Source organism: Morone saxatilis, unplaced genomic scaffold (assembly GCF_004916995.1).
Source record: "Morone saxatilis isolate NCDOM2014 unplaced genomic scaffold, NCSU_SB_2.0 Contig2, whole genome shotgun sequence".
Lineage (NCBI taxonomy): Eukaryota > Metazoa > Chordata > Actinopteri > Moronidae > Morone > Morone saxatilis.
In genome coordinates, this window is record NW_023339762.1 from 22,530,808 (window position 1) to 22,555,209 (window position 24,402).

Sequence of the window (24,402 nt, forward strand, 5' to 3'; positions counted from 1 at the left end):
TATGCATTACATTAATGCACTCTGGTCTTCTGTACAGTCGTCTTATCTTTCTTATCTTTCTTATCTTTATTTATTTATATGTTTAAAAAAGTACTTTATTCTCGTGTGATTTTTGTGTGATTTGTATATTTTTGTGTGATTGTATATTTTAAGCACAATTTCATCGTATTGTTAGAGATGATTTAAAGGAGTTTTAATTGAAGTCAGCTTGCAGAGAGCACTGAAACCAGTAAAGGAGCTCCCATTGTGTTTCCAGAGGTTGCTGTTTTATAAAAACATGCCTCTGCTACAGGGGCAGATCTAAATGGGTGGCATGGGGTGGCACCCCTATAATGCCTGGACACCACAGCGGTTTTAATGTCAAATGCTGTCACATTAGTTTAGATGCATTTATATTACAAAATAACATGTTAAAAACAGGCTATATCCCAATTTAATGATCTGTTATGGCCAAATTTGTACATGGTAGACTTAAATTCAATGAAAAAAGACATGTATTCTGGTCAATGTTTCACTAATGTGCCACAATAATGTAATTTTTTGAGTTAAAATATCAATATTTTATAATGAGAGATTTGTGTGATTATGTAAACATTAAAAAAATTAAAGCTAAGCTGGAGAGTAGACTATATGTCTAATGTAGGTTGGATTTTCCATTTATATAACATTGTAAGCATGCATGGCAAATCAGGCAATATTTAATTTACAAAATTAAAATTTTTTTTGTTTTGTGTGTTGTTGAATAGGTTATTGCATTTTTAACCCACACGTCTCTCTACTCCACAATAAATGTTGATTTTAATTACACTATTAATCAAAATACCATTGTTATTTAAAAGGGGTAATGCTAATACTTTTGCAGAATTATCTAATCTGTTTCTGCTGCTTAATATCACAAAGAAATGCCACTGAAAGAGGAAAGACAATGTACTGTACTGAAGTAAGAGGGAAGTAGGGCTATTTTATCACCCTGGAGCAGGGTGTCACAAAATATTATTGCTACAGACTCAGGCCTGTGGAGCTGTACAGTATATCTACTATTAGGCTATAGTAAGTATCTGTCTTTACAGGCTTTTAACTTGTTCAGAACATTACAGCTGACAATTTCTATTTCTGTTGTAGTCATCCAGATTAGACTACGAGGAAAACAGCTTTGCTTTTAACACCCTGCTCAGTGATTCAGAAACAGAGGTCTGAGCAGTAACTGAGGTCTAACAGTAAACTGTAAAGTCTGCACTGTCACGAGATGAGTTTCTTCAGCTGCTCCACAAACTGCATTAGTGACCTAGTTCCTGGGCCACAAATCCCTCACTTCCAGAGTAAATTCCTCCTAATAGTTGAACTGTGGTGATTTCTCTGATTGCTCCTGTCAATGACTTGGTTACACCTAGTTGCACTGTAAACAACTTTTTGAAATAGTTTGTGCTGAGTAAGTGAGCTGCATTATTCTTTTAGGTGCTTGTGATCAAAGCTAATAGCTGCTCTAATAAAATAAAATCAGCTTTACTGTAAAATACAGTAGAAAAAACATGCAATAATTACATGTAGCTATGTAAGTGGACACTAGATGGCAGTATTAACCAGGAATTGTTTTTGGAAAGGCCTTCAGGTTTTTATTTGCTTTGGATTCAGCAGTCACAGCTCAGGCCAATGTTTGACACAAAGAGTAGTTTGCAGTTATACTGCCCAGCATGTGTTCAGTTATTGTCCCAAGTTAATTGTCAATACAATTAGCACAGTGCTGTGTAAAAGAGTGTAAAAATGTTAATATCAGCATGCTCATGCTCACATTGACAAAGCGCTGATGTTTAGTGGATTGCCTATAATGTCTACAATGTTCACCAACTTAGTTAAGTATTATAGCATGCTAACATAATTAGCTCTAAACACAAAGTACAGCTGAGGCTTGTGGAAGCCTAGAACGGCTGTGCTTGCAACTATTTTCTAATGCCGTTATCTTGAGATAACAAAAGACAGATTCCGTAGTTAAATTAGATAATTTATCAGGAGATACTGACTTTTGTATTCTCGAAATCATGGGGTAACTATGAAGAACTCGAAAAATAAGCGTCTAGTTCATGATTTGCATTGCATTTATTCTCTGTACCTAATACTGTGATCTTTTGCACATACTATATTCAGCTTTCATTTCAAATAACAATATAAAAATAACAATCATATTGCACATATTGTTTCTTATTGTCTTTATAATACTTTTCGTATGTTATTGTGAATTTTCTATTTATGCTTCTTGACCTACAGTACGTTTTTTCTTCTTTATTTATAATTTTCTTGTTCTATGTTTGTTGTTATGCACCACATATTTGAAACCCTTCTTGGCAATAAACCTGATTCTGATTCTGATTTGATCACACCTGATTTCAGCCTTCAAGATAACTGTCATGACTATCCTGGGGTAGATTCATAACTGATAAACAAAAATAAAAGAGTTAATTTATTTTAATGCATTCTTCCATGCATTGTCCATTATTTTGAACCAATGCTATATCTATAATGAGCCTTGCATGCTGGCTCTGTGATAAATATTATAAGCAATAGGAAATGATTATCTTGTTATCTCGGGAGATAACGATATTTAAAAATAATTCTAAGAACAGCCGTTCTTGTCTTCCGTTATAGTCAAGTCAACAAAATATTGCACAAAAATTTGGTCTGATGATTGGAGTTATTACAGTCCATCCTAAGGGGACATATGTAGCCAACCAAATTTTATGGCAATCCATTCAATAGTTGTTAAGACATTTCACTCACAAATGTAATGTAAACCTGATGGTGACATACATTGTCTGGGAGCCATAAATGACTGTACAAAAGTGCCAGTCAATCCAGGAAAAGTCCACCTAAGGATCCATCAGATACCTCCACTGGGCACCATTAATATCTGTACCAAATTCCATGGAAATTCATCCAATAGTTGTTAAGATATTTAAGTCTGGACCAGTGTGGTGGACAAACCAACAGACCATCAGTCCAACATTGCCATCCTTAGAGAGCCATGCTGATAGTGGGGCTTAAAAACAGGTCACTTGGTTTGTCCTTATGCTTCTGATGAGTTTTAACTAGAAAAAGGCTTTTGCCACAAAATCACCTTTTTTAATTACCTCATTCTGAGTTGTGCTGCCTCTGACATGCTGCTCCTTCTAAATTAAGTTTGATTAAAGCACTCCCTTGGCTAGAAAGGCTAATTTGCGCCCCAACATAGACATGAAACGGTTATATTAAATTATCCTCCAGGACTATAAATGACCTTCAGGGTGAGTTTTATAACCCAATTTAGCTGCTTTAATTTTGACAAGAATTGATTCTCCAATATTATTTGGTGCCTAACATTGTAGCTTTTTTATCCTCAAAGGATCAAGGTGTTATAGAGGATTCAGTGAGGTTACTGAGATAAATTAACATGATTAAAATCAATCTCTCTGTCTGAACCTGTAGAAAGAGGGCATTACTGTTATGAAGACAGAGCTGTCTCAATTTTTCTGTTTTTTTCCTTTTAAATTAAAGGATAATACCTGATTCAATAACAGTAATGTGTGTGACAATGTCCCAAATTTTGTGACAATACCAGGGGATGAGGACATGCTTACTTGTAACTAATCATCCAAGATTTCTCATGAAAACTCGACATCCTACTTAAATATCTGAGTCCCCTTTCACCTCTGCTGTCCGATGTGTCTCTGACCTTTCTCATCCTACTGCATCCTTCGGTGCTGTGGAGACCTTCCTGTGGACCTTGCAGTAATGTATGGGATAATCATTTACACCGCTCACATTCAGAGCAGAGAGAGAACCTCCTAAAACATTTAATATCAATATGAGTTCGATTTGGAGATACATGTTTGTTCTGTCACACATCCAGCACTGTCCTTGTATGACCTTGACAGCCTGAACATTAGTGTGTCCTTTATATGTAATGGATATCTACAGTATTCACATGCCTGTAATGTAGATACGGACAGGCCTTTTCACCGCAGACATGTTGACATGCCGTAGGATAAGGGCAGGTGTAACTAAAAACACTGACTGTGACTCTGTTCTATTTCCAGTAAGCCATCATAGTGTGGCAGAGAGCCAGCATGAACAACACCATGAAGCACCATGCAGCCAAATTGAATTCAGCCAACAATGATTTTGTTTATTTGTTTGTTTACTCATTAAGATCCCTATTAGCTTATGCCTAACAGCAGCTATTCTTCCTGGGGCCCACACAGTTTATATGGTGACAATACAATACAAATATACACATTCACATTGCTCATCACAACACACTAACACAACACATTGTAATATATGTCTACTGTAAATGAAACATAACAATTGACACAATTTAGATAAGACAAACATACACAAAATAAATAAATCAAACAACAACAACATTTAGACCAGCTCCGACTGAATATATCATGATTTAACATTAAATATGATTTCACACAGATCAACCATGGAAACCTGATACACCGAATATTACTTTACTTAATTACTAACGTTTTGCTTCTCTTTAAAAACCATATATGATGTTATGTAATATGTTTTGGTAGTGAATTACATTCTGGCATTGCTCTGTATCTTACTGTGCGCTGAACTGATGCAGTTTTAGATTGAAGACCTGTAAGATGGCAAATTATCTCATGTATAAAAAGATCTCTCCGCAGTGGAGAATAAACGATTTTAGTTGTTAGAAATGTTCCCTGAACAAAAAGAATTCATATTTTGTTATTCATTGAAATTCTGTGTCACAAAGCCATTTCAGCCTCGTGCCCTGACAAATAAACTGAAGTTTGACTGCAGAACACCAGGGTTCACTGTTGCTCCAGAGACATCCAACCTGCTGTCAGATGCAGAAGCTACAGCCTTGCTGCATCTTAGATGTAAAGCAGCCACAGTCTCACATATCTGTGAGCACTCTCCAGTTCATGGAGTATGTTTTTTTTAACCAACACATTAGATTTTTTTCCACCCAATATTTGCAGTAGACCCCGACAATTTACAGTTATTGGCACTGAACTGGTTTTGTCAATACTGCAGTTATTTTCAGTACATTAACTTAAACCAAATACCTCACTGTTGTTGTTAGAGAATAAAGAATATCTCTGCAATATCTTAAACTGTACTTGTACATGTATCTATCTTAGATTTCCTTTAAGGTGGAGTAGGGTTCATGGAGATTACACTGAGCCTGTGGGTTTAGGAGAAAAAAAAACTAAATGGTTAGGTTAGACCCTGTGAGTGATCCCAGCTAAATGACCTTGAAAGTAATTCAGATCTTTTCAATGAGTTCCCCGCCAGAGGAACAGAGAAGAATACATTATGCATGCAATCTATTATTAATGGTCTTGAGTCATGTTACGATCAGACATGAGCCCTCAGAAAATATCTGAAAAGCCTGATCCTCTGGTGGACTTGTCCTCTAAACATGATTATAGAAAAGTACCTCCTTCTACACTAAGTGATTTATTATTCACCACAACTCATGTCGTTGACATGTAACATTTGACAGCATTTATGCATTAAAGCTCTTCCAAAGTTTGGATACATGAAGTTTCCCCACATTTAATTAATTAATATTGTAGACAATAAAACAAGCACTGTGATCACTGTTTACATCGCCGTTTTATTAATAAGCCTAATCATGGGCTGGATGGATCAATGACTTTTTATTGATCCTCTAAAGCGATCCAATTAAAACTCTTTGCTGCTTCATCCCGAGAGTCCATTGGCTGACAGCTGTTCTCGGTTCTCCACGGCCCCGCCCCCAGATGTCAGGCACTGCGCTGGTACAGCACTGTGTGACTGTTGATGCACTGTAGTGAGATACTACTCTTTAACTTTACGCGACAGCCCTGGGTGGACTTTTCCTAAAAAAACTGAATAATATCCGTCAGCAGAGCTCGCGCAAGGCGCGTGCGTATTCAAACTCCACCGTCTTGAATATTTTCCTCCACTTTCCCAAGCCCTCCTTTACAGTATGAAGTGCAGTTATGGCAAGGAGTAGCAAGACAGTAGCGAGGACCCTGGAGGATTTGACGCTAGACTCGGGTTATGGTGGAGCCGCCGACTCCTTCAGATCTTCCAGTGCGTCGTTGTGCTGCTCAGAGGCACATGGGGGGAATCACTGGCATTTAACCGACTCGATGCACAGTCGACACAACAGTCTGGACACTGTTAACACGGTCCTGGTCGAAGACGCCGAGATCCTGGAGAGCACCGGGCAGTGCGCTAAACTACCCGAGCTTGAGGATGTGCCGTGGAGCCTCGGGGAAGTGGCGAGCGCACTGAGCAGGGACGAGGAGATGAGCCTGCCGACCCCCCCGCAGGACGTCCTGCTCAGGCTCTCGGTGCTGGTCAGCCGGGCCCTGGTCAGGGTCGCCAAGGAGGCGCAGCGCCTGAGCCTGCGCTACGCCAAATGCACCAAATATGAGATACAAAGTGCCATAAAGATCGTCCTGTCGTGGACCGTGTCCATGAACTGCATCAGCGCGGCCCTCAGTGCCTTGTCCCTGTACAACATGAGCACGGAGGAAGACAAGTTCAGCCGCGGTAAGTCGCTGCGCTGCGGACTCATCTTCAACGTGGGGAAGTTCTTCAGGTGGATGGTCGACAGCAGGGTTGCGGTCAGGATCCACGAGCACGCCGCGATCTACCTGGCTGCGTGCATGGAGAGCCTCTTCCGCGAGGTGTACGCGCGGGTGCTGCGCAGTGCGCTGCTGGAGCGGGATAACGGGATCCCCAAGTTCACTGTGGAGATCCTGGAGCAGGCCGTCAACAGTGATGCAGAGATATGGGGGTCTCTGCTGTCCTGGCAACACCTGATCTGTGGGAAGAATGCAAGCGGTGAGTTACGAATACTGTGTGTCCATGCAACAGGGTCCTTCTCCACTCCATATCCTTACAGCCACAGATTTTAAATCCCTATGCGTAATGTGTCACCTGTATGAGTCCCCCTCTCATCTCACAATAGATTTTTACATCATTAACAGGGTAATGATGGATATACTCCAAACAGTCATATATTAATGTAACAAGGTAGGTCATCCAAACAAGTCTGCACCATAAATGACACAATTATGAGCACTATGAGGATTTATACAAAGAGGTCCCGTAGATTCACTTCCTACCAGATCTCTGATATAGAACAGTTAAATCTCTCAATCTCTCTCTTGCTGAGGAATTGTGAACTTTAAGTCAGATACATCAGTGTAAGAGCGTTTTTGCAGCTGAAATAGTGCAAGGGAGCTGCAGAAGCTGCAGGTAGGTGACGGCTGAGATCAGGATAGGAGAGAGCAGTCTTCTTAAGGCCAGCTTTCCTCTTCTGTCGCCTGTGCAGTGTTACATTGCAGATGTTATTCTCTGATACCCTTCTTATACTATTTGTGGCTGTTGTGCTGATGCACAAAATTTATGAAGCAGGGCCTGATATCCCTGGGCTTAATGCCTCACTTTGAGAGCTTTCAGTGAAAGGGGCTCTCCCTGTTGGTTTCCTACAATGATGCCCTGCAGAGATGAGTTTCATTCTTTTCATCCAAAGAGGAAGGCAGTCTTTCATCCCTGTGTACATTTGCTGACTCTGGTGTACACAATACCTTCCCCAGTAGTTTTCACATCAACCTCCCAAGTGCTAAGAAATACCTTTTGGTGTGTGCTTTGAAGGTAATTGTATTCAAACCTCACTGCCGATTAACCAGCAATACATCACAAACCACTCCAACACATGCTTGCCCCTGTTTTGATGGATGTTGTAAAAGTGCTGCTGTGGCTCCTCTTGCAACAGGTTTACGTAATAAAAGGCCTTGGGGGACCTATGTGCTATCATGCATTATGCAGAGTGATGTGAATAAAACTGAGTTATAGAGTGAGGGAGAGAAAGAGAGACAGACAGGCACACAGAGAGAGAAACTTAAGAGAGACTCTGTGACCGTATTGATGAATCACCAACAGAAGCCTGGCATCACGAGAAGAGCACTTTATTTTACTGTACCTCTTACAGTGAAACAGTTTTGTCAGTTTGTTTACCCTTTTCATGTCTGGTTGCTTACATTAGTACATAACTGTAAGGCTTCAGCTGCACAGTCAGAATTAAATTCACATAAATGTGCATTTACTCACTGTGTATCTTGACACATTGTGCAAAAATGCCAAGACAGTCCACAGAAACTGCAATATGCCATCAGAGTTTACAGTATGAGCAGCACATACAGTATTAAATGTCAATATTCAGTCACTCAGCACTCTCAGGCCACTTGGCATGCAGTGAGGCTACAGCTGTAGAAGAGGTGTGGTGAGTGTTCAGTGGTGCATTGGACCAGTGAATACGATGAGATGCAAAAAAAAAACAAAAAACATCAAGGCTAGATTAATGACCAAGGCTATAAAAGTGGCATTGTGCATGAAGTCCATGGTGTGTGTAGTTCACTAATTGAATAAAAATGTCTCGGAAAGCTGCTAAAATCTACAATTTTATAATAACAATGCATCAGATGATCATGTGTAATGTGGAGAGAGCTTTAGGATGTCATTTTTATAATAACAATGCATCAGATGATCATGTGTAATGTGGAGAGAGCTTTAGGATGTCATTTTTATCAGTTTGGTTTTTCCAGCACGCGTTATTGCTTTGGTTCATGCTCACCGCTCTCTGACTGTATAGTACGAAACAGTTCAAGGCTGTATTCACCTGCTCCTTAGTGACTAGCTGGTGAACATACCAGAGCATTTAGCACCTAAAGAGACCTTAAGCTGCTGATGGAAACCAAAACAGAGCTAAAATGCGGGGGTGAATATTGTACTTACATTTACCAGAAACACAAATTAATACTGCTGGACGTGTTAATAGGCAACTTAGTGCTAGCACATTAGCCACATCAATGTAAAGGGTAATAATATGAAAGTGTTGTAAGTAAGTAAGTAAAGCTTTATTTAGCTGTTGTGTTCACAGCTTGTTTTTTTTCTGTCCCCAGTGTAGCTTTTAGTCTCAAGACATTTAGCAGATTTTGGCAGATTTTAAGATGCATGCTAAATAAGCACAGTTATAAATCCATGTATTTGCCTTTTTGTGCTGTTTTTCGTAATTAACACAGCCACCACCTGAGTTTGCCATCCAAATGAAACTTAAAGTGATAATATGTCAGTGTGTTCACAGCTTGACCCTGCTGCCCCCAAGGGGCTAAAATGTCAGTCATTGCAGCTTTAAGACATCAGAGGATGACTGGTTAATATAGGAAATTCCAGTATTGTGGAAGATTTTGTCCTCCACCACATTTCTTACTGTGACACTGCAGGACCTCTAAACCTCAAGATATCCTCTATCTGCAGTGACAGATAAGGCCGAGACACAGCCACATCATTTGTTGTCTTCGCAGTAAAATCAAACAGCCAGTCAATCCGAGGGTGGGTTGACCTTAACCGAGCCACTGCCTGCCAAATTGAACCTCTGTATCGCTCCATCCATTCTCTCCGTCTCTCTGTGCCAAGTAGGAGTAATTGAGGTGATTTTTCCACATTAAGCTAACGCTAGTAACCCAGCTTTGTCAGGAGGCCTTTATGAATATCTTTATTGCATCTCTTCCACCAAAGATAATTTCCTTTTTTTGTGCTGTCACAAATTCAATTAAATAAGGTATTGACTTTGTTGGGTGTTTTCCTTTTTGAACTTTTTTGCCTCTACCAGGTACGTTAGTAATGAGCTATACAAATTTGGGAGCTTGTACTCATAAAGCAATAGTTTGGCATTTTGGAAAAGGCTTTCCTGCCACAAGTTAGATGAGAAGATTCATTTCTGTATAGTAATTACAAAGGTACCGCCAGCAGGCAGGTAGCTTAGCTTAGCATAAAGTCTGAAAGCACATTATCTAAAGTGATTTTTTAAAAACCGGAGTATAAAAACAATACTTTGTGGTGTTATGTGGCTATGTGGCAGATCATTTCTTGGCCAGAAGAACTAACGTCCTCATGTTTCAACACTGGTTGCCTGGTAACCGCATGGTGATGATGAGGCTTGTGCAAGACATGTTCTAAGTCTGAGCTAAGCTAACAGGCTGCTGGCTGTAGCCATTAGTGTACTATGATGTGAGATATGCGAGTGGTATCAGTCTTCTCATATAACTCTTGATAAGAATGCGAATACCTGTATTTCCCCAAAATGTTGAACTATTTCTTTAAAACCCCAGGAGTGATCGATAATAGAAAAACAAGTGTAAGAGGCTCTGTAGTTATACCGTAGACTATATACTGTATCTTATATATTGGTGTGCATGGATTTACATAGGTCTTTGAAGCTCATCAGTCATTAATTGATATGTCAGGCCTCAACACAAGATCCATAATTACCCTATGTTATAATGTCTGTTCTCACCTACCTCACCTTACAGTTCTGCACTGGCACATCTAGCATATGGCATGCCTCCCACACACTAGCCCAAAACACACACTCTCACACACATACACATACATCAAGATGTCAGGGGCTCCTCTCACCATGTCTGACTCAGTGTTATTTGCAGGTGGGTGTTGGATTTCCCTTCTCCGGCTGTGGTATCCTGTCTGAACAGGAAACTACTCTATATGGTGGGATATTTCTTATGGCTCCCACTAGACCCAGGAACACAGTGATTCTTTGATTTCCTTAACGATGTGTTCATGTCACAGAAAATGTCTAGTGGAACATGATATCCATCGCTCAGGGATATGTACCACCCTGAGGACGAGTTTCTAATCACACTCTAGGTTTGAGATGACTTTCAAGTCTGGGCAGAGCTGGTTTGGTTGAAAGATTTTAAGGAAATTTTTACCCTAAAGTCATCTAAAACAAGTGTAGGTAATTTACCTTGCAATTCATGGCCCATTTTGTTTTATGGTGGCGCTTTTTTTATTCACATAGACAGGTGGCCAAACACGCACAACGTGATGTTGAAATACTTTCCAGTGCAGCTACAGTTGACAGGATTTTTTTTAGCAAACTAAATCATTAAGAGTATACTTTTTTTATGTACCAAGTGGACCATTTCAGGAACCCTCTGCTAGGTAACCTTAAACTGGTGGGTAAATATGACATATTTAATGCTGCTATATTTATATTGAGGAATCTGTGAAGTGAAAGGGGGTTCCCTCATAGTGACCAACCCACAGAGGATTATCATCCGACTTTGCAGTTCCCCCTCAGCTTTATGGAGCATTTAAACATTATAGCTCATTGTTTTGGTTTTCTGACCCACAAAATTTACTGTTTTGGTTCACTCTCGCTTATTATTTTTGCAGTGACATCGAACAATCATTGTAGGGCAGTCAAAGATACTTCTCTACCAATGGCAGCCTCAGTAGAAATTCAATGCAGCCACAACTTGGAGCTGTTGTCAGTTGCATATGTAATATAAACCCTGTTGAGGGGTAATTTGAGGTAATTTGAACAACCGGGCATGCTGCTCTGTGGCATTGTTCTGTCTTCACTCTTACTGTTTCTTGCCTAGAAAGCATTCTTCACTATGACTATTGCTAACAGACAGTCATCTCTGAGTCTTGTCAGAAGGCACTCTGTGAAATGTGGAAAATCAATTGAAAAGGCAAATTTGGGGAAAGTGGGTACACAAAAATAGTAAATTATAGCACTGTAGAACATCTCCTGGAAATCATTAGACCATTACAGTGTGAAATGTGTACCCGAGGTGCAATTTTCCTTTTAAAGTGTTATGTTCTAACAGCACAATATGATCTGGTTGACCCTACACTTAACATTTAACATTCAAAAGTGAGACCTCACTTTTTAAAATTTCCCACACGCAGACATCATGTGTGAGAACCAGAAGAAATGGGGTGTTTGTTGAGAGTATGATGTGTATGCTATTAGAATAGTGACACTTTACTGCTCTTCTTCAAGGTAGTTTTGTGCTGATTTAGTATCACTTAACAGGGGTGAGGGAGTGCAGGTCCCATTCCATTCACAGGTCTTTTGTTCCTCATCCAATAGTCGTCGTTGCAGTGTGAGGTCGGTGCCTGGTGCACACATGCTGTGGGGAAGGCAGGCAGACAGGAATGACTGCTTGCGGCAGGGGTACCACTCTGTACCAGTGGAGACCAGTCCCCATTATGTCTGGGAGTGAGATATAACATATCTGTGCTAGGGAAACCCTTACACAGCAGCTCACCCTTGGGCATATAAGGCAGCAGCATACACACAGGCTGATTCATACACACAGAGAGGGACACACACACATCCACACACACAGTCACACATGGCCCAGGAGGAGATCTGGTATTAATTGCAAGTTTGGGAGGAGAATGAGGAATGCTGATGTGACATGGAGTCTGGTACAGCGAGGGAGAGCTCTAGCCAAGTTTACTTCAGTTGATTAAAAGGAGACAGGTGATTGAATACAGTTAATTCTGCGCTAAGCTCGCAGCACCAATGAGGGTGTCTTTTTCTCTTTTGTTACCATCTTTTCTTTCCTCATGCACCTCAAAGAGTTGTATAAAAAGTTTCAGTTGCACAATGTCACTCATTGCTGTGTGTGTTGATACATGCAGCTGGTGGACTGGCATCATTAAGCTCAGTGTCAGCCAGCCACTATATGAATGTGACTGCAGCCATTTTGCACAATTAACAGACACATAGAAAAAACTGTATTCTATTGAGGACACTTTCAATGGTCATTCAATGCAGACATCGTATTTTTTAACTTCTAAAGAAAAGGAACAAAACATTGCAGTCTGGGCCAATTTAACCAGTATTTATGAATATGAAGGCAAAAAAAACCCACAGTGGTATACTGTAAAGGTGAAGCTGCTGCAGCAGGACTAATTTTGAGTTTTTTCCCCCTACTTTTCATGCTTGGCCTTTTGCACTGAAATGCGATTTACTCAGTTATAGCCCTGACAAAGTCAACCCAGAAAGTGTGCTTTAAGGTTTAGCCACTTTACTTCACTTTATTTCTTTGGGAGGGATTTGTTTCCCTCTGGACTAAATCTTCTGGGATGACTGATTTTTTTAATTTTCCAAGTGCACAGGTAGGAAATTCACCTTTCTCAGTATTCTGCATTAGCTCCAGACAATGCAAATATACCAATGCTAGACCAAAATAGTTGAACAATTACTCTGCACTCAGGCGCCAAATCCAGTGAAGCTGTGGCTAAGAAGGAATTGTTCATGATGTCAACTTTGGAAGAAAAGCAGAGGGAGAGAAAGAGGCACAGATGGCAAGGATCAAAACAGGAAAATCCATAAGAGAAGCTGTGGGTGACAGATGAGACCCAGACAAGCAATGCCTACTTCTTATTATAGCAAGAAGAATACTCTGGGCAAACAAGTACCAGCAAGTGGATTAGTTTGGTGAAGCATCAGTATCTACTGCACAGTTTTTTTGCAGCTCTGAATTCCTATTGTTGTATAGAGGGAAACGATCCAGTTTAAATAACAGCCAGTCTGGCTGGAAATTATGAAGAAGATACTGGTAAACAAGCTTTTTCTTCCCTCTTTAATGTGAGCTGAGCAGAATTCAGAGGAATTGTCTTCTTTAGAAAAGTGATATGGCTGATATACAAAGTGGCATGTCGGGACACGTCAAGACACCTCTAGATTCACAGGTGATGAACTATGAGCCAAATTTGTCTTCTGTCTGTTGTGAACAAAGCAGGTTTTTCAGCAAATATACAATCCCATCTCATGCTGTAGCACCAGTCACGAGCAGCGCTATGCTAATCCAGTTTTGCCTGCATCATCTCACCTGCTGTTGTTTAATCACAGTAACACAAATATGACAGTCAGAGGACCTGCCGGCAGCAATGTTGCTGATAAATTCATTACTTGTGAGAAAACCATCTACAGTGACAGTTAGCCTCCTCTGGGTGTGGGTGCTAATCCTCAGCTGATAATACTGTCATATCAGGACATCATTTCTCCAAATCAACCAGCAGTCCAGCCCCACACAGAGCCAGTCAGTCCAGAAATCCATGTGATGAGGGGCTCTTATCTGCCCAGAGCACCAATTGAGATCTATTTGAGAACAGCTTAGACCAGTTCTTTGGGATGAATGGAGACACTCATCAGAAAGCTTCCACTTTTTAAAGAATACAGAGTGGGCTGAGTCAAAGGAATAATGGAATAATTTGACATTTTCGCTTTTCTACAAAGAGATAAACAAGAAAATTTTCATGTCTGTACATTAAATATCAAGCTACAGCCAAGAGACGGTTACCTTGGCTTACTATAAAGACTGGAAAACGGGAAAACAGCAAGCCTGGCTCTGTCTAAATGTAACACACTCCGCCTAGCAGCACCTTTCAAACTCACACTAATAACTAACTAACATGTTATATCTTGTTTGTTTAAAGGACGAGTGTGTAGGATTTAGTGGCATCTAGTGGTGAAGTTGCAGACTGCAAACATTTGAATACAGCTCAATACAAGCATGTAGAAATTAGGGTGGCCACAAAAAAAACAAAAGGCCGTAGAGATTAAAGAAAATTTGCTCCTATATCCCCTCTGAGCTGCCAATGTTCACCTCTCTTGCAGTTTTCACAAATCCACATGGCATACAGTAAGCCGTAGCGGTGCAAACGTGTGACATTTCTGTAGTGCTCGTGGGTAGCTGAACTTTTATTATTCCAGTCTTCTATAAACCACTTTATGCGTGTTTCCTCTGCACATGACGAATACAGAGCCATCAGCTGTATAAACACAGAGCAGATCTAGTTCATGTGACAGAAGTAAACACACTCTGCTTCTGACATGCCAGCATTCCCATGGAATAAACATACTTTCACTGGAGAACATAATTATGCTTGAATGTATGGATATAATCACTGGTTTGTTTCATTACTAAATCTTTTACAAGCTGCTCGGTGGTTTGGAGTCAAAGTGAAGCCTTAAACCTTAAAATTGACCTTTACACATTATTACACCAACCTGAATATACCAACAGCCTCTCAATCTGCCTCATCTAACTGTTTTCTCACATTTCCCAGAATGTCTTTCAGTTATCTCCTGGATGTGCCTGGACTTGATTTATTAAATTGCAGGTGGAGTGATTAGTAGTGAAGGTGATAGTGACAGAAACACCAAGAAAGCAAGTTTTTCTAGTTTAGAAAACACCTCTTGCGGCTTCAATGCATTCTGGCCTGTTGAGGTGTGTTGAGGTAAATTATTATACTGTACACAATGGACTGAGCTTTAGAAACACCTAATTAAAAAGTAATTAAAAATGAAGATTATTTTTGAGACACCACATTCACAGTATATCTAGTGTATTCAGTCAGAGAAAGATTTGCTGTCTTTATGGTTGTATTTGTCATTTTAATTGTTGCCTTTAAAGCATGTAGGCTTGCTTGTGAACAATGAAACGACATGAAGAAAAGCACATACTGGGGCTTAGTACCATTCTAGGAGGCATTGAATCTGCTGATGCACTAACTGATTCCGTTGCAATGGACTGGTATCCAATTACCTCCCATGAGAGCTCAGAGCACTGACCTTCGGACTTTGTGTGTGTCATTGCATATATACTGTATGCATGTGTGAGTAAAGTGACTACGCCATTCCCCTTTCCATTTTCCACTCTCAAATTGCCTCAATCAGAGCTTGTGACCTGAAAAATGTAGCCAGATGATCTTAATAAGACTAATCAAGATGTGAATAAATCTTCTATTTGTCTTCCCTCACTCCCTCTCTGACTTTGCCCTTCTGTTTTATTTCTGCTGCTCTTTTCTCATTCTCTTTGTCTTGCATCTTCATTTCCCTCCATCTGTTCGAGTCCACATTCTGCCATTGCCTTGATGGAGAGTAAGTGTTGAGTTGAGGTAACCTTGTCCCGTCCTACATATCTGGCAGCGCTCTAATAGTTCTGTCAATCCAGACTTGGAAGGCCCTGCTGGGTAGCCTCCGGCAAGCTCACACTATAGACAGACACATGTGTCTGAACCATGACAGATCTCCTCCAGATCGAACTACAATCTGTAACTGTAGTTTGTACTACAGAGCGTGTGAGTGATGTGAGAGAAAGTCAATGAGAAATGTGTTAGACGACAAGACTTTGCTTGAGTATCAATCAACATTTTTACATTAGGTCCACATATCCAGTGCCAAACAAACGGCTTTTCCCAAACTCTGCACTTAAACAGTTGAACGTTGGACTCCTTCTCAATCCTTCACTCCAACTGAGTGAATTTACTCAACCCCCAGCTGAACTAGCAGCATATGTTACAGATTACCACAGGAGAAGGTATATATGTCTATTTTGTTCATGACATGTTTTATTACTAACATATGCTGGTTCCTGCTTTAGTCCCATTTCTTTTTTTAAAGTGGATGACTGGCAGAATAACAACCATACTGTGAAAAGATGACAGCTATAGCAGTGTATTATCTTAAACACAAACTATAAATGTTACGTTGGAGTAATTTAATAGTAGTGGGTACTGCATATAGTATAAATTTCTCTAACTTTCCTTTGGGGAAATTATCTTTATTTGGTACGTATATTTGATAGGATTTAAGTTTTTGAAGGAGATCATGACACACATGACAAAGTTGATATTTCCAAAATGATTTCTGACAGTAGGATTTAGAGAAAAGGCTAAGTGGAAAAGTAGTTAAGTAAGTAAAAGTTAAATACACTAAAACTTTACCTTGTTGGTGTTACCCTAGTGGCACCACAGTTGCTGTTTAAGTCTGCCTGTAAACCAAATTCTTAACTATATAAAATAATTCAATATTGGGCAATTTGTGATGAGTGGGTTTTTGCACAAGGATGCACAATCACAGAGACGAAACATAATTCAGCGGTCAGAGGCAGTGTTCCTAACACATTATAGTAACATGTTACAGTGATCAAAACAGAGAAGATTTCTGTGAAGAGACTGAGAGTCTAGTACGGGCCAGCTTGGTTCATAGGCTGGAGGTTTGGCCTGGGATGTGATTTTTCCGGATTAATCTGGATTAATGTGACCTATGTGTCAAAATGAGCACGCACGTTTGTTTCTGTATGTCTTTTACTTTCTTTTGTCATTGGTGAAATGTCACTGTGTGTGTGTGTGTTGCCCAGCACTGGTCAGATGGTGGTGGAAGCAGTTAGCAGACAATCAGTCAGATTATACAGCCATGCTATCATGTTTGCAAGGCTGTATTTAGGCATAGTGTGGTGCTTTGACCTTAATACCTACATCAGCATGCTAATATGACCATGAGAAAACGCTAATGTGCTGATGCAAGTATAATGTTACACCATTTTCACCATCTTAATTTAGCATGTTAGCACGCTAACAATTGCTAATTAGCCATAAGCATTTAAAATTCTGACCAGATGGTGGCGCTAGTTGAAAGATCAGGGGGACACTGAAGTTACAATTCATCCTGACAGCAACATGAGTGTCTGTGCCAAATTTCATGGCAGTCCATCCCAATAGTTGTTATTTAAATGAAAACTTCCAACCTTATGGTGCTACTGGTAAAGCCAGGGGATCATCAAAGTCTTTAGCATACATCCTCTGGGCACCTTGGATATCTGCATCCATATATACACTGTAACCCAAGGTGTTACAGTGTATATCCTCTGGGGGCTTTGCATGTCAAATTTCATGTCAACCCATCCAATGGCTAAACTGTTTCAAAACATTAGAATTAGCTTAAGAAACACATTCAGCATATTCAGCAGGCCTAATGGACACACACAGTGCCTTTTAGTGAAAAGCATTGAAAGTTAAAAGCTATGTTTGTTTTATTTTTAATAACCAATGCTAATTTCTAGGAAAACTCCCACACCGCTGCCATAGCACAATAGTGATTAAAGGCCACTATAAATGAGTCAGCCTTGTCTGTATGCTCTGACTATTCTTTTAGTTCAGTCACTGTCTCTCTTTGGACAGACAGAAGTTCAAAGCTCTCTCTGACTCACAAGATAGAGAGGTGTTGAGAGGATGACACACTTCTGGTGAAAAAGGTATGTCTTTCAGTTTTATTCCTGGCATGATGTTGCATCAGCTCGGCCACTTGGCTCTGATCCACACGGTCTCGCTCACAGCTGGAAGTCTGTTTTATAAAGGACAGGAAGAGCACCGGGAGGATGAGTTACTGCATGCTGGGAGGAAGGGCTGTTCACTTTCAGATAATCTCCAAATCCACTGAAAAATGCATGAAGCAAGAAACTTTCATGAATTCGATGCATTGCATATATAGTTTATTCAAGCATATGGGATTGAATCATTTTTGTTTAGTTTTTCCCAGAGAGAAGGACTAGTATCTTTCATGTTGTCTCATTTGGTGCCTGTTGGCTCCTGTTTTCTCCTGGGAAAGATCATGAATCTATATTAAACCACTTTAACTAAGTCCCAACCCCTGCTGGAGAAGGACCAAATACAGTACAGTGCACCACTATAGATCCTCTTGTCCCAGTGTCCCATTACAATTATTAACCTTCCCTACAAAATTCTTTCTGAGAGAAGAACAAGACCACCAGAGAGTGGTGAAATGAAGCCCAGCAACACACCTTTTCCTCTTAGTCCCATCTCTGAAAATGTCAAATTCAGGCTCATTCCTCATTCAGGATATAAATTATTGATTGTCTCCAGGCGATGATGACTGATTGCAAAACCGATTTCTGCTATTGTAACCTTTTGCACACCTGCAGAACCTACATAGCGAATTAAATGATAAATTCAACCTCTGCTGCACTCCCACAGAGACCCACAGTGCATTTTGTGTTGGAACACATGCAGTGTGCTGTACGCAATCACACAGACTGAGTTATTGAGACAGAAAAAGAGGGAGAGAAAAGAGAAGCAGATGGAGGGCAGAATATGAAAACAAGGTGAAAAACATTGGGACTGATAGCTTGAAAACAAGAGACTGCACATTTTGTTTCTGTGTGAATGTGTGTGTGCGTGTGACAGATGAGAAAGGGCTGAGCCGAGATCTGAAGTGAACTATTAGGGTTGCCTCTGCTGGCAGGCGAAGCTGCATCTATCCAATTTGGTCTGTTTGCTTGCCTGTCAGTAGCTTGAACCAAGTAGGCTAAGCAGCACCTAAAAGCAGCGCTGCCACAGTGACTGTACAGTCCAACACTTGAGAAGATGGATGACAACGATAGGGAGGCAGGAGAGGCAGCAGTGCACAGAACTTCTAATGGGTGAGGTATGTGGTGGGGGGGTTGGTAAACAGGAGGTTGAGTCAAAATAAGACAGCTACAAATACCAGTCTGCCGAAAGGGGAATTTAAAAAAAAAAACTTAAACTTGATACAAAGATTAGATTTTTAGCTTTGTAATCACGTTTATGATGCAAGATCATTAGAACATTTACTCAAGTACTGTACATAAAGGGTTATATAGCTATACAAACTTGCCACTGGATGTTGCACTAGAGCACCAGCATCTCAGACCAAAACAATGGGGCAAAAGCAAAATAAAATTCACCAAAATTAAGACTGTCAAACAATCACCAACACTGGTTTGTTCAAAATAAATTCACCAAGTTATATGAGAAAATCAATAGGAAACGGACATGTAATGTTAGCTAATCCTTTGGGACAATCAGAGTACATACACCAAAAGTGCTTGTTTTTGCTGCTGACAGGCTCAGATTGTTATTCTGAGTGTCTGAAAAAAATATTGAAAGGATCTCTATAGAGATAGACCTTTTGTTTAACCAGAAATATTGTTATCACTCACCACCAGACAAATGGTCATTTTATCTTGCATATATTTGGAACATCATAACTTAATTGAAAGTGGACAGAAACAAAATAAAACCTCACCAAAATAGTTTTTGTTAGTCTTTCCACTGTTCCAACAATCACCAACCGGCTGACGTAGTATGGACATCAAGTGCGACGTCACCCATTGGTTGTGGAGTACAGTTTTGAATCCTCAAGTTTGGCATTAACCCTGTCGTCATGTTGTTTTTTTGGAGCCAGCAGCGGTGACATACTGCGAGCTGAGCTGCAATCATTGGCTGTGCTTGGTTTCAACTCCTCCGTAGCAGGAAACAATGGCAGGTTGCCTGGTCACACAAGTTCTACAGACAAACAGTACAATAAAATATGTTTCTGAAAACATTTGAAGCGAGAAATAAACAATGCAGTGATCTTGATTCATATTTGACCATATTTGTCTGCCTAGTTTGACAGTTTTCCACAGGAAACGGCTGCTGCCTCATCTCTGCCATGCACTCGTGGGGTGGAAGGTGTGGAAGATGCCCTCCTCTATCTACTAAACAGGGCTTACTCTTACCTGGACAAGGGGAGGGGTGCTGTGAGGATCACGTTTTTTTATTATTCCGGCGCCTTTAAGCCTCTCCTATTGAGAGACAAGCTGACAGAGATGATGGTGGACTATATGGTGACCTGGATCACAGAGTCTCTCACAGGGAGACCACAGTATTTCAGACTGAGGGACTGACTGTGGTCAGTGGCACTGGTGCACCACAGGGGACTGTGTTCTACACTGTCTTGTTCCCCCTTTAAACCTCTAATGTGAAGAAGAACTCTGATTCATGCCACATGCAGAAGTTGTGGGGCGTATTCGGGGTAGACGGGGGGTGAAGTACAGGAGCAGTTTGGACCTGTAGTGGGGGGCTGGCTCTGTGGTAGGCAAGGAGCTGAATTCCCTCATGTCAATGGTAGAGAGATAGACCTTAAATAAACTATCCATCATAGATGATGCCCGCCACCTTCTGCACAGCACATTCACCAGGCTGAGGAGCATGTTAAGTCTCAGTCCTGCTCAACAAACTGAGGAAGTCTTTTGTCCCCCAGGCCGTACAACTTTTCAAGTCCTCCAAGCGATGGCAGGCTGAAATTGATTGAATCCTCATCTGTATTCTGTCAATAGGCTTCTGGACCGACAGGCAGTTACTGGCTATGTTAGCCATTTGCACAATTTGGATGTATATTATGTTTATGTATTTATCTTCATTTTGTAGCTTACTTTATATTTTTACTTAATATTATCACCCTGTGTGCATTTGCTGGTCTGCAAGGCTATGTTTGCCTTATGCACAATCTGCATTTGTATTTGTTCACATATTTATCTTCAATCTATCTATATGGGATGATTCAGTCTTGACAGAATGTCTCTGGCACTTACACTCAACAATCTGTTTTCTGTATCTTTCGTGTATAAGCTGGATGCCTAAATTTACTTTGGGATCAATAAAGTATGTATCTGTCTATCTACTACCTGTAGCATAGGTTGCTCATCAACCTACACTACACTCTGTTCTCTGGAAGCTGCACCTTGTGAGAAGCACATCTCCTGCTGGTCACATATCTAGGGCCTTAGATCATCTGAAATGAGTTCAACTTAATGGCCTTCCCAAAACTTTTCCTACTTTTCTCTGAGCGCCAGTGCTGTCATGCTTTTTTTCATCCTGACTGATGATGGCTTCTGACTGCAGCTCTCTGCTGGGTGATGTTTTCGGGCAGATTCCACTGTAAAAAACGGGTTGGGGGGGTGTTAAGATAGAGACCCTGCCCTTTGCCCCCTCCCATCACTTCTGGCTGTTTTATAACAAAAAAATGTACACAGGCAGAGAGAGGGCTCCTCAGGGCAGATCAGTGATGTTGACCCAAGTGTTACCCCCTTGTGAGGGCAAAAAGATTATCACGTAGACATCACAGTGTCCGTTTCAGCGGCTGCAGCTGAGAGGAGCTGAGGGGGGTGTTGAGTAACAGAGGGAGCCTCAGGAAATGACTAAATCCATACAGACAAATATTCGACATTTCATCCACAGCATCAGAGGCAGTGCACTCTGCTCTTCCTCTTCGTCGCTTTTTCCTGCGCCTTCATCCAAAGTGCAGAGCAGACAATATGAAGCTATTGCATTGATTTTCAGGCTGATTTCAGCTTTAATGGATGAAATGATGGGGTCAGATTCAGCCTGATAAGAAGCTGACTGCATTCTTCTTGTCACCTCTAGAAAGTTAAACAGAAGACAGAGGAAGAGAGTGGCAGGGTATATGTACTTATGAAGACACTTTAAACACATGTCATCTGTCCTCTATTGGGAAGTGAAATGTCTTCCTGTCTGTCATGTTGTTTGCCGCCCTGAGGCTGGCCAACCCCTGCCTCACAATGACTGATATTGGTAATAGCACAGCATGTTGTCCTCAAGAAACACATTCACTGCTGCTCTAATGTCAAGGTTCTTGAAACCAGCCAAGGAGATAGTGTGTTTGAAGGTGCAGCATGATTTGATTTTCTCCATGGACAAGGATTACTACTCAAGATTAAAAAATAAAAGTCATTTGCATATTCATTCTGGCAGGATAAGAGCTAACCTGCCCCATCCAATCTATTTCCATCAAAAGGCATATTGGATTTCTGATTTGAGGGATAACAGAATTGCTTGCACTCCGATTCTTATTTAGGGCAGACGTTGTGAAGGTTAAGAGTGAATATGTAGAGATTGATGCTTGACAGAGAGGATCATTTTATGTATAATCGAAGTTGGGGAACCATGAGCTGTGAAATTTGTGTGGGGAAATATGAAATGTCTCCTCTTTGTGATGCAAATAAATCATGTCTGACTTATCACATGAGCCATGCCTCTCAAGGCCTGATTGTCAGCAGGAGAAAAATGAGAACATAGCAAGGATGATTTTGATCTGCTCAGGGATCTGGGACAGATAAATCATTCAGTCACCTCAAGCTGACAAAGTCACATATTCAAGATTTATTTTTTCTTACCAGAAATGTTGACATTTGAAAGCAGCTCAAATAGTGGGATGTTATTACCGCTCATATTGAGTAACTGACAGTTTGAAATGATTTTTAAAGAAACTTAAGTGCAGCGTCATTAAAACTTTTTGTTTGGAGTTTGAAGTCCACTAGTTTTTGATGAGGAAAACCTCACTGGCATATCTCAGCCTTGGCATTTATCAGAAGTTTCCTGTAAGTTTTACCATACATTTACATTAATGTTGTATCTCACAGCTCTTTTGACCTCTTCTTGTCTCCGGAAAATAATCATAGCTGTTTTTATATATGTGAAGGCTGTCATATTGTGTTTATTTGGCATTAATGCTTCAGTTTCTGAGAGAAAGTTGTGAACTCAGCACAGAACACAGAGTTTAATATTAAAAAACATAGGCTCTACTATCTTCTTTTTATGTAACGTCATTGTCTATACTGTTAAAATTCATAATTTTTAAAGCAAAACCCACAAAGGCTGTACCGTTGCTTGTACAAATAAGAGGGATCTCAGTGTAGGTTGTCTCTTAAGTCATATGATTTTCATACATCATAAGCACAAATCTCATATGAGGGAGAAATGACTCAAAATACATGCATTGGATCTAAGAAGCTCTTTATTTTCTCTTGGATTCACTCTGTGCCACTGGCAGGGCCTCAGTGGAATTTAAGCATCATTAAGGACCCATTAAGATATGCTTTACTTTGAAATCCTTTTTTCTGTTCGCATGGAAACTACATAATGTAGCTGGATCTCATGCTCAGCTTTGTTGAGCTTTCCGCATTCAACACAGGAGCATATGTTGAGCTGGAGCTGCTCTGACAGAAATTATGAGGTGTCTTGTTCTAGTGTGGTTTAATACTTACCGTACACTGTATACCAAGACAGCTTGAGTTCAGCGGTGAAAATCATCCATAGTCATTGTGTAAGGCAAGGAATTCAGCATTTAATATCGCAGACACGGAGGCCACCTTTAAGCCCTTGCTGTGTGCTGTAGTCCTGTTTTTTATTCACTGGGAATGTTAGCTGTTGTAAAGAGTTGTATGTAGATTTACAAACTCATTGAATGTGCTTTTGATTTTGTAGTAGATGGCTCTGCAGACCATAATGATGGGTCTTTAACAGTGTATAACAGCTCATCTCTGGGGGCCCAAACCACCACTGTGATATCACTGTGGATGTAGATCAAGAGGAGAGGAGCTTTAAAGCCCCCTTACTTTTACACGAGTGTGTCACATAAGATTATCTGATCAGTGTTTATGAAATTAACTCCTCTTAATTAGTCATTTCTGTCCTTGCAAACGTAGCAGCACACACACTGAGCTGCTCCTTCACAGTATCAGTGCTGGCTGCAGGGGACAGTGTTCATTTATAATCGTTAATTGCTCATCTCTGTCTGAACTTGCATGAATTTCTAATGTTCACGGGAAGCTTTGGTAATGAAAATTGCCCCATGACATCACACTACACAGCGCCGTGCTGGAACCATTTGGATGAGACAGCGTACTGAGCAGAGGGGACCCACATGCTTGGGTTGTGGTTGCGTTGGTTTTGGGGTTTTTAGGCCCATGGTGTAATGAAGGAAAGATGGCAGAGAGCCACATGAAAAAAAGTCTATTACGAGAGCAGCATTCCCTAATCCATAAGTAAGAAGCCCCCGGGCATACTTTGTGATGACAACATTCAATTTGCTGATGGAAGGCAAATGAAGACAAG

At 40.6% G+C, this 24,402-nt stretch overlaps 1 protein-coding gene across 1 annotated transcript in view; it reads left to right on the forward strand.

The window, feature by feature from the left end:
• Window positions 1-5,785: 5,785 nt before the first annotated feature.
• The window catches only part of btbd11b (BTB (POZ) domain containing 11b), a 69,359-nt gene continuing 50,742 nt past the window's right edge, over window positions 5,786-24,402 (forward strand). Inside the window, exon 1 of the mRNA XM_035665113.1 lies at window positions 5,786-6,852. Within this exon, the coding sequence (XP_035521006.1) occupies window positions 6,000-6,852 (853 nt within the window). The 5' untranslated portion in view covers window positions 5,786-5,999. The remainder of the gene's footprint in view (window positions 6,853-24,402) is intronic.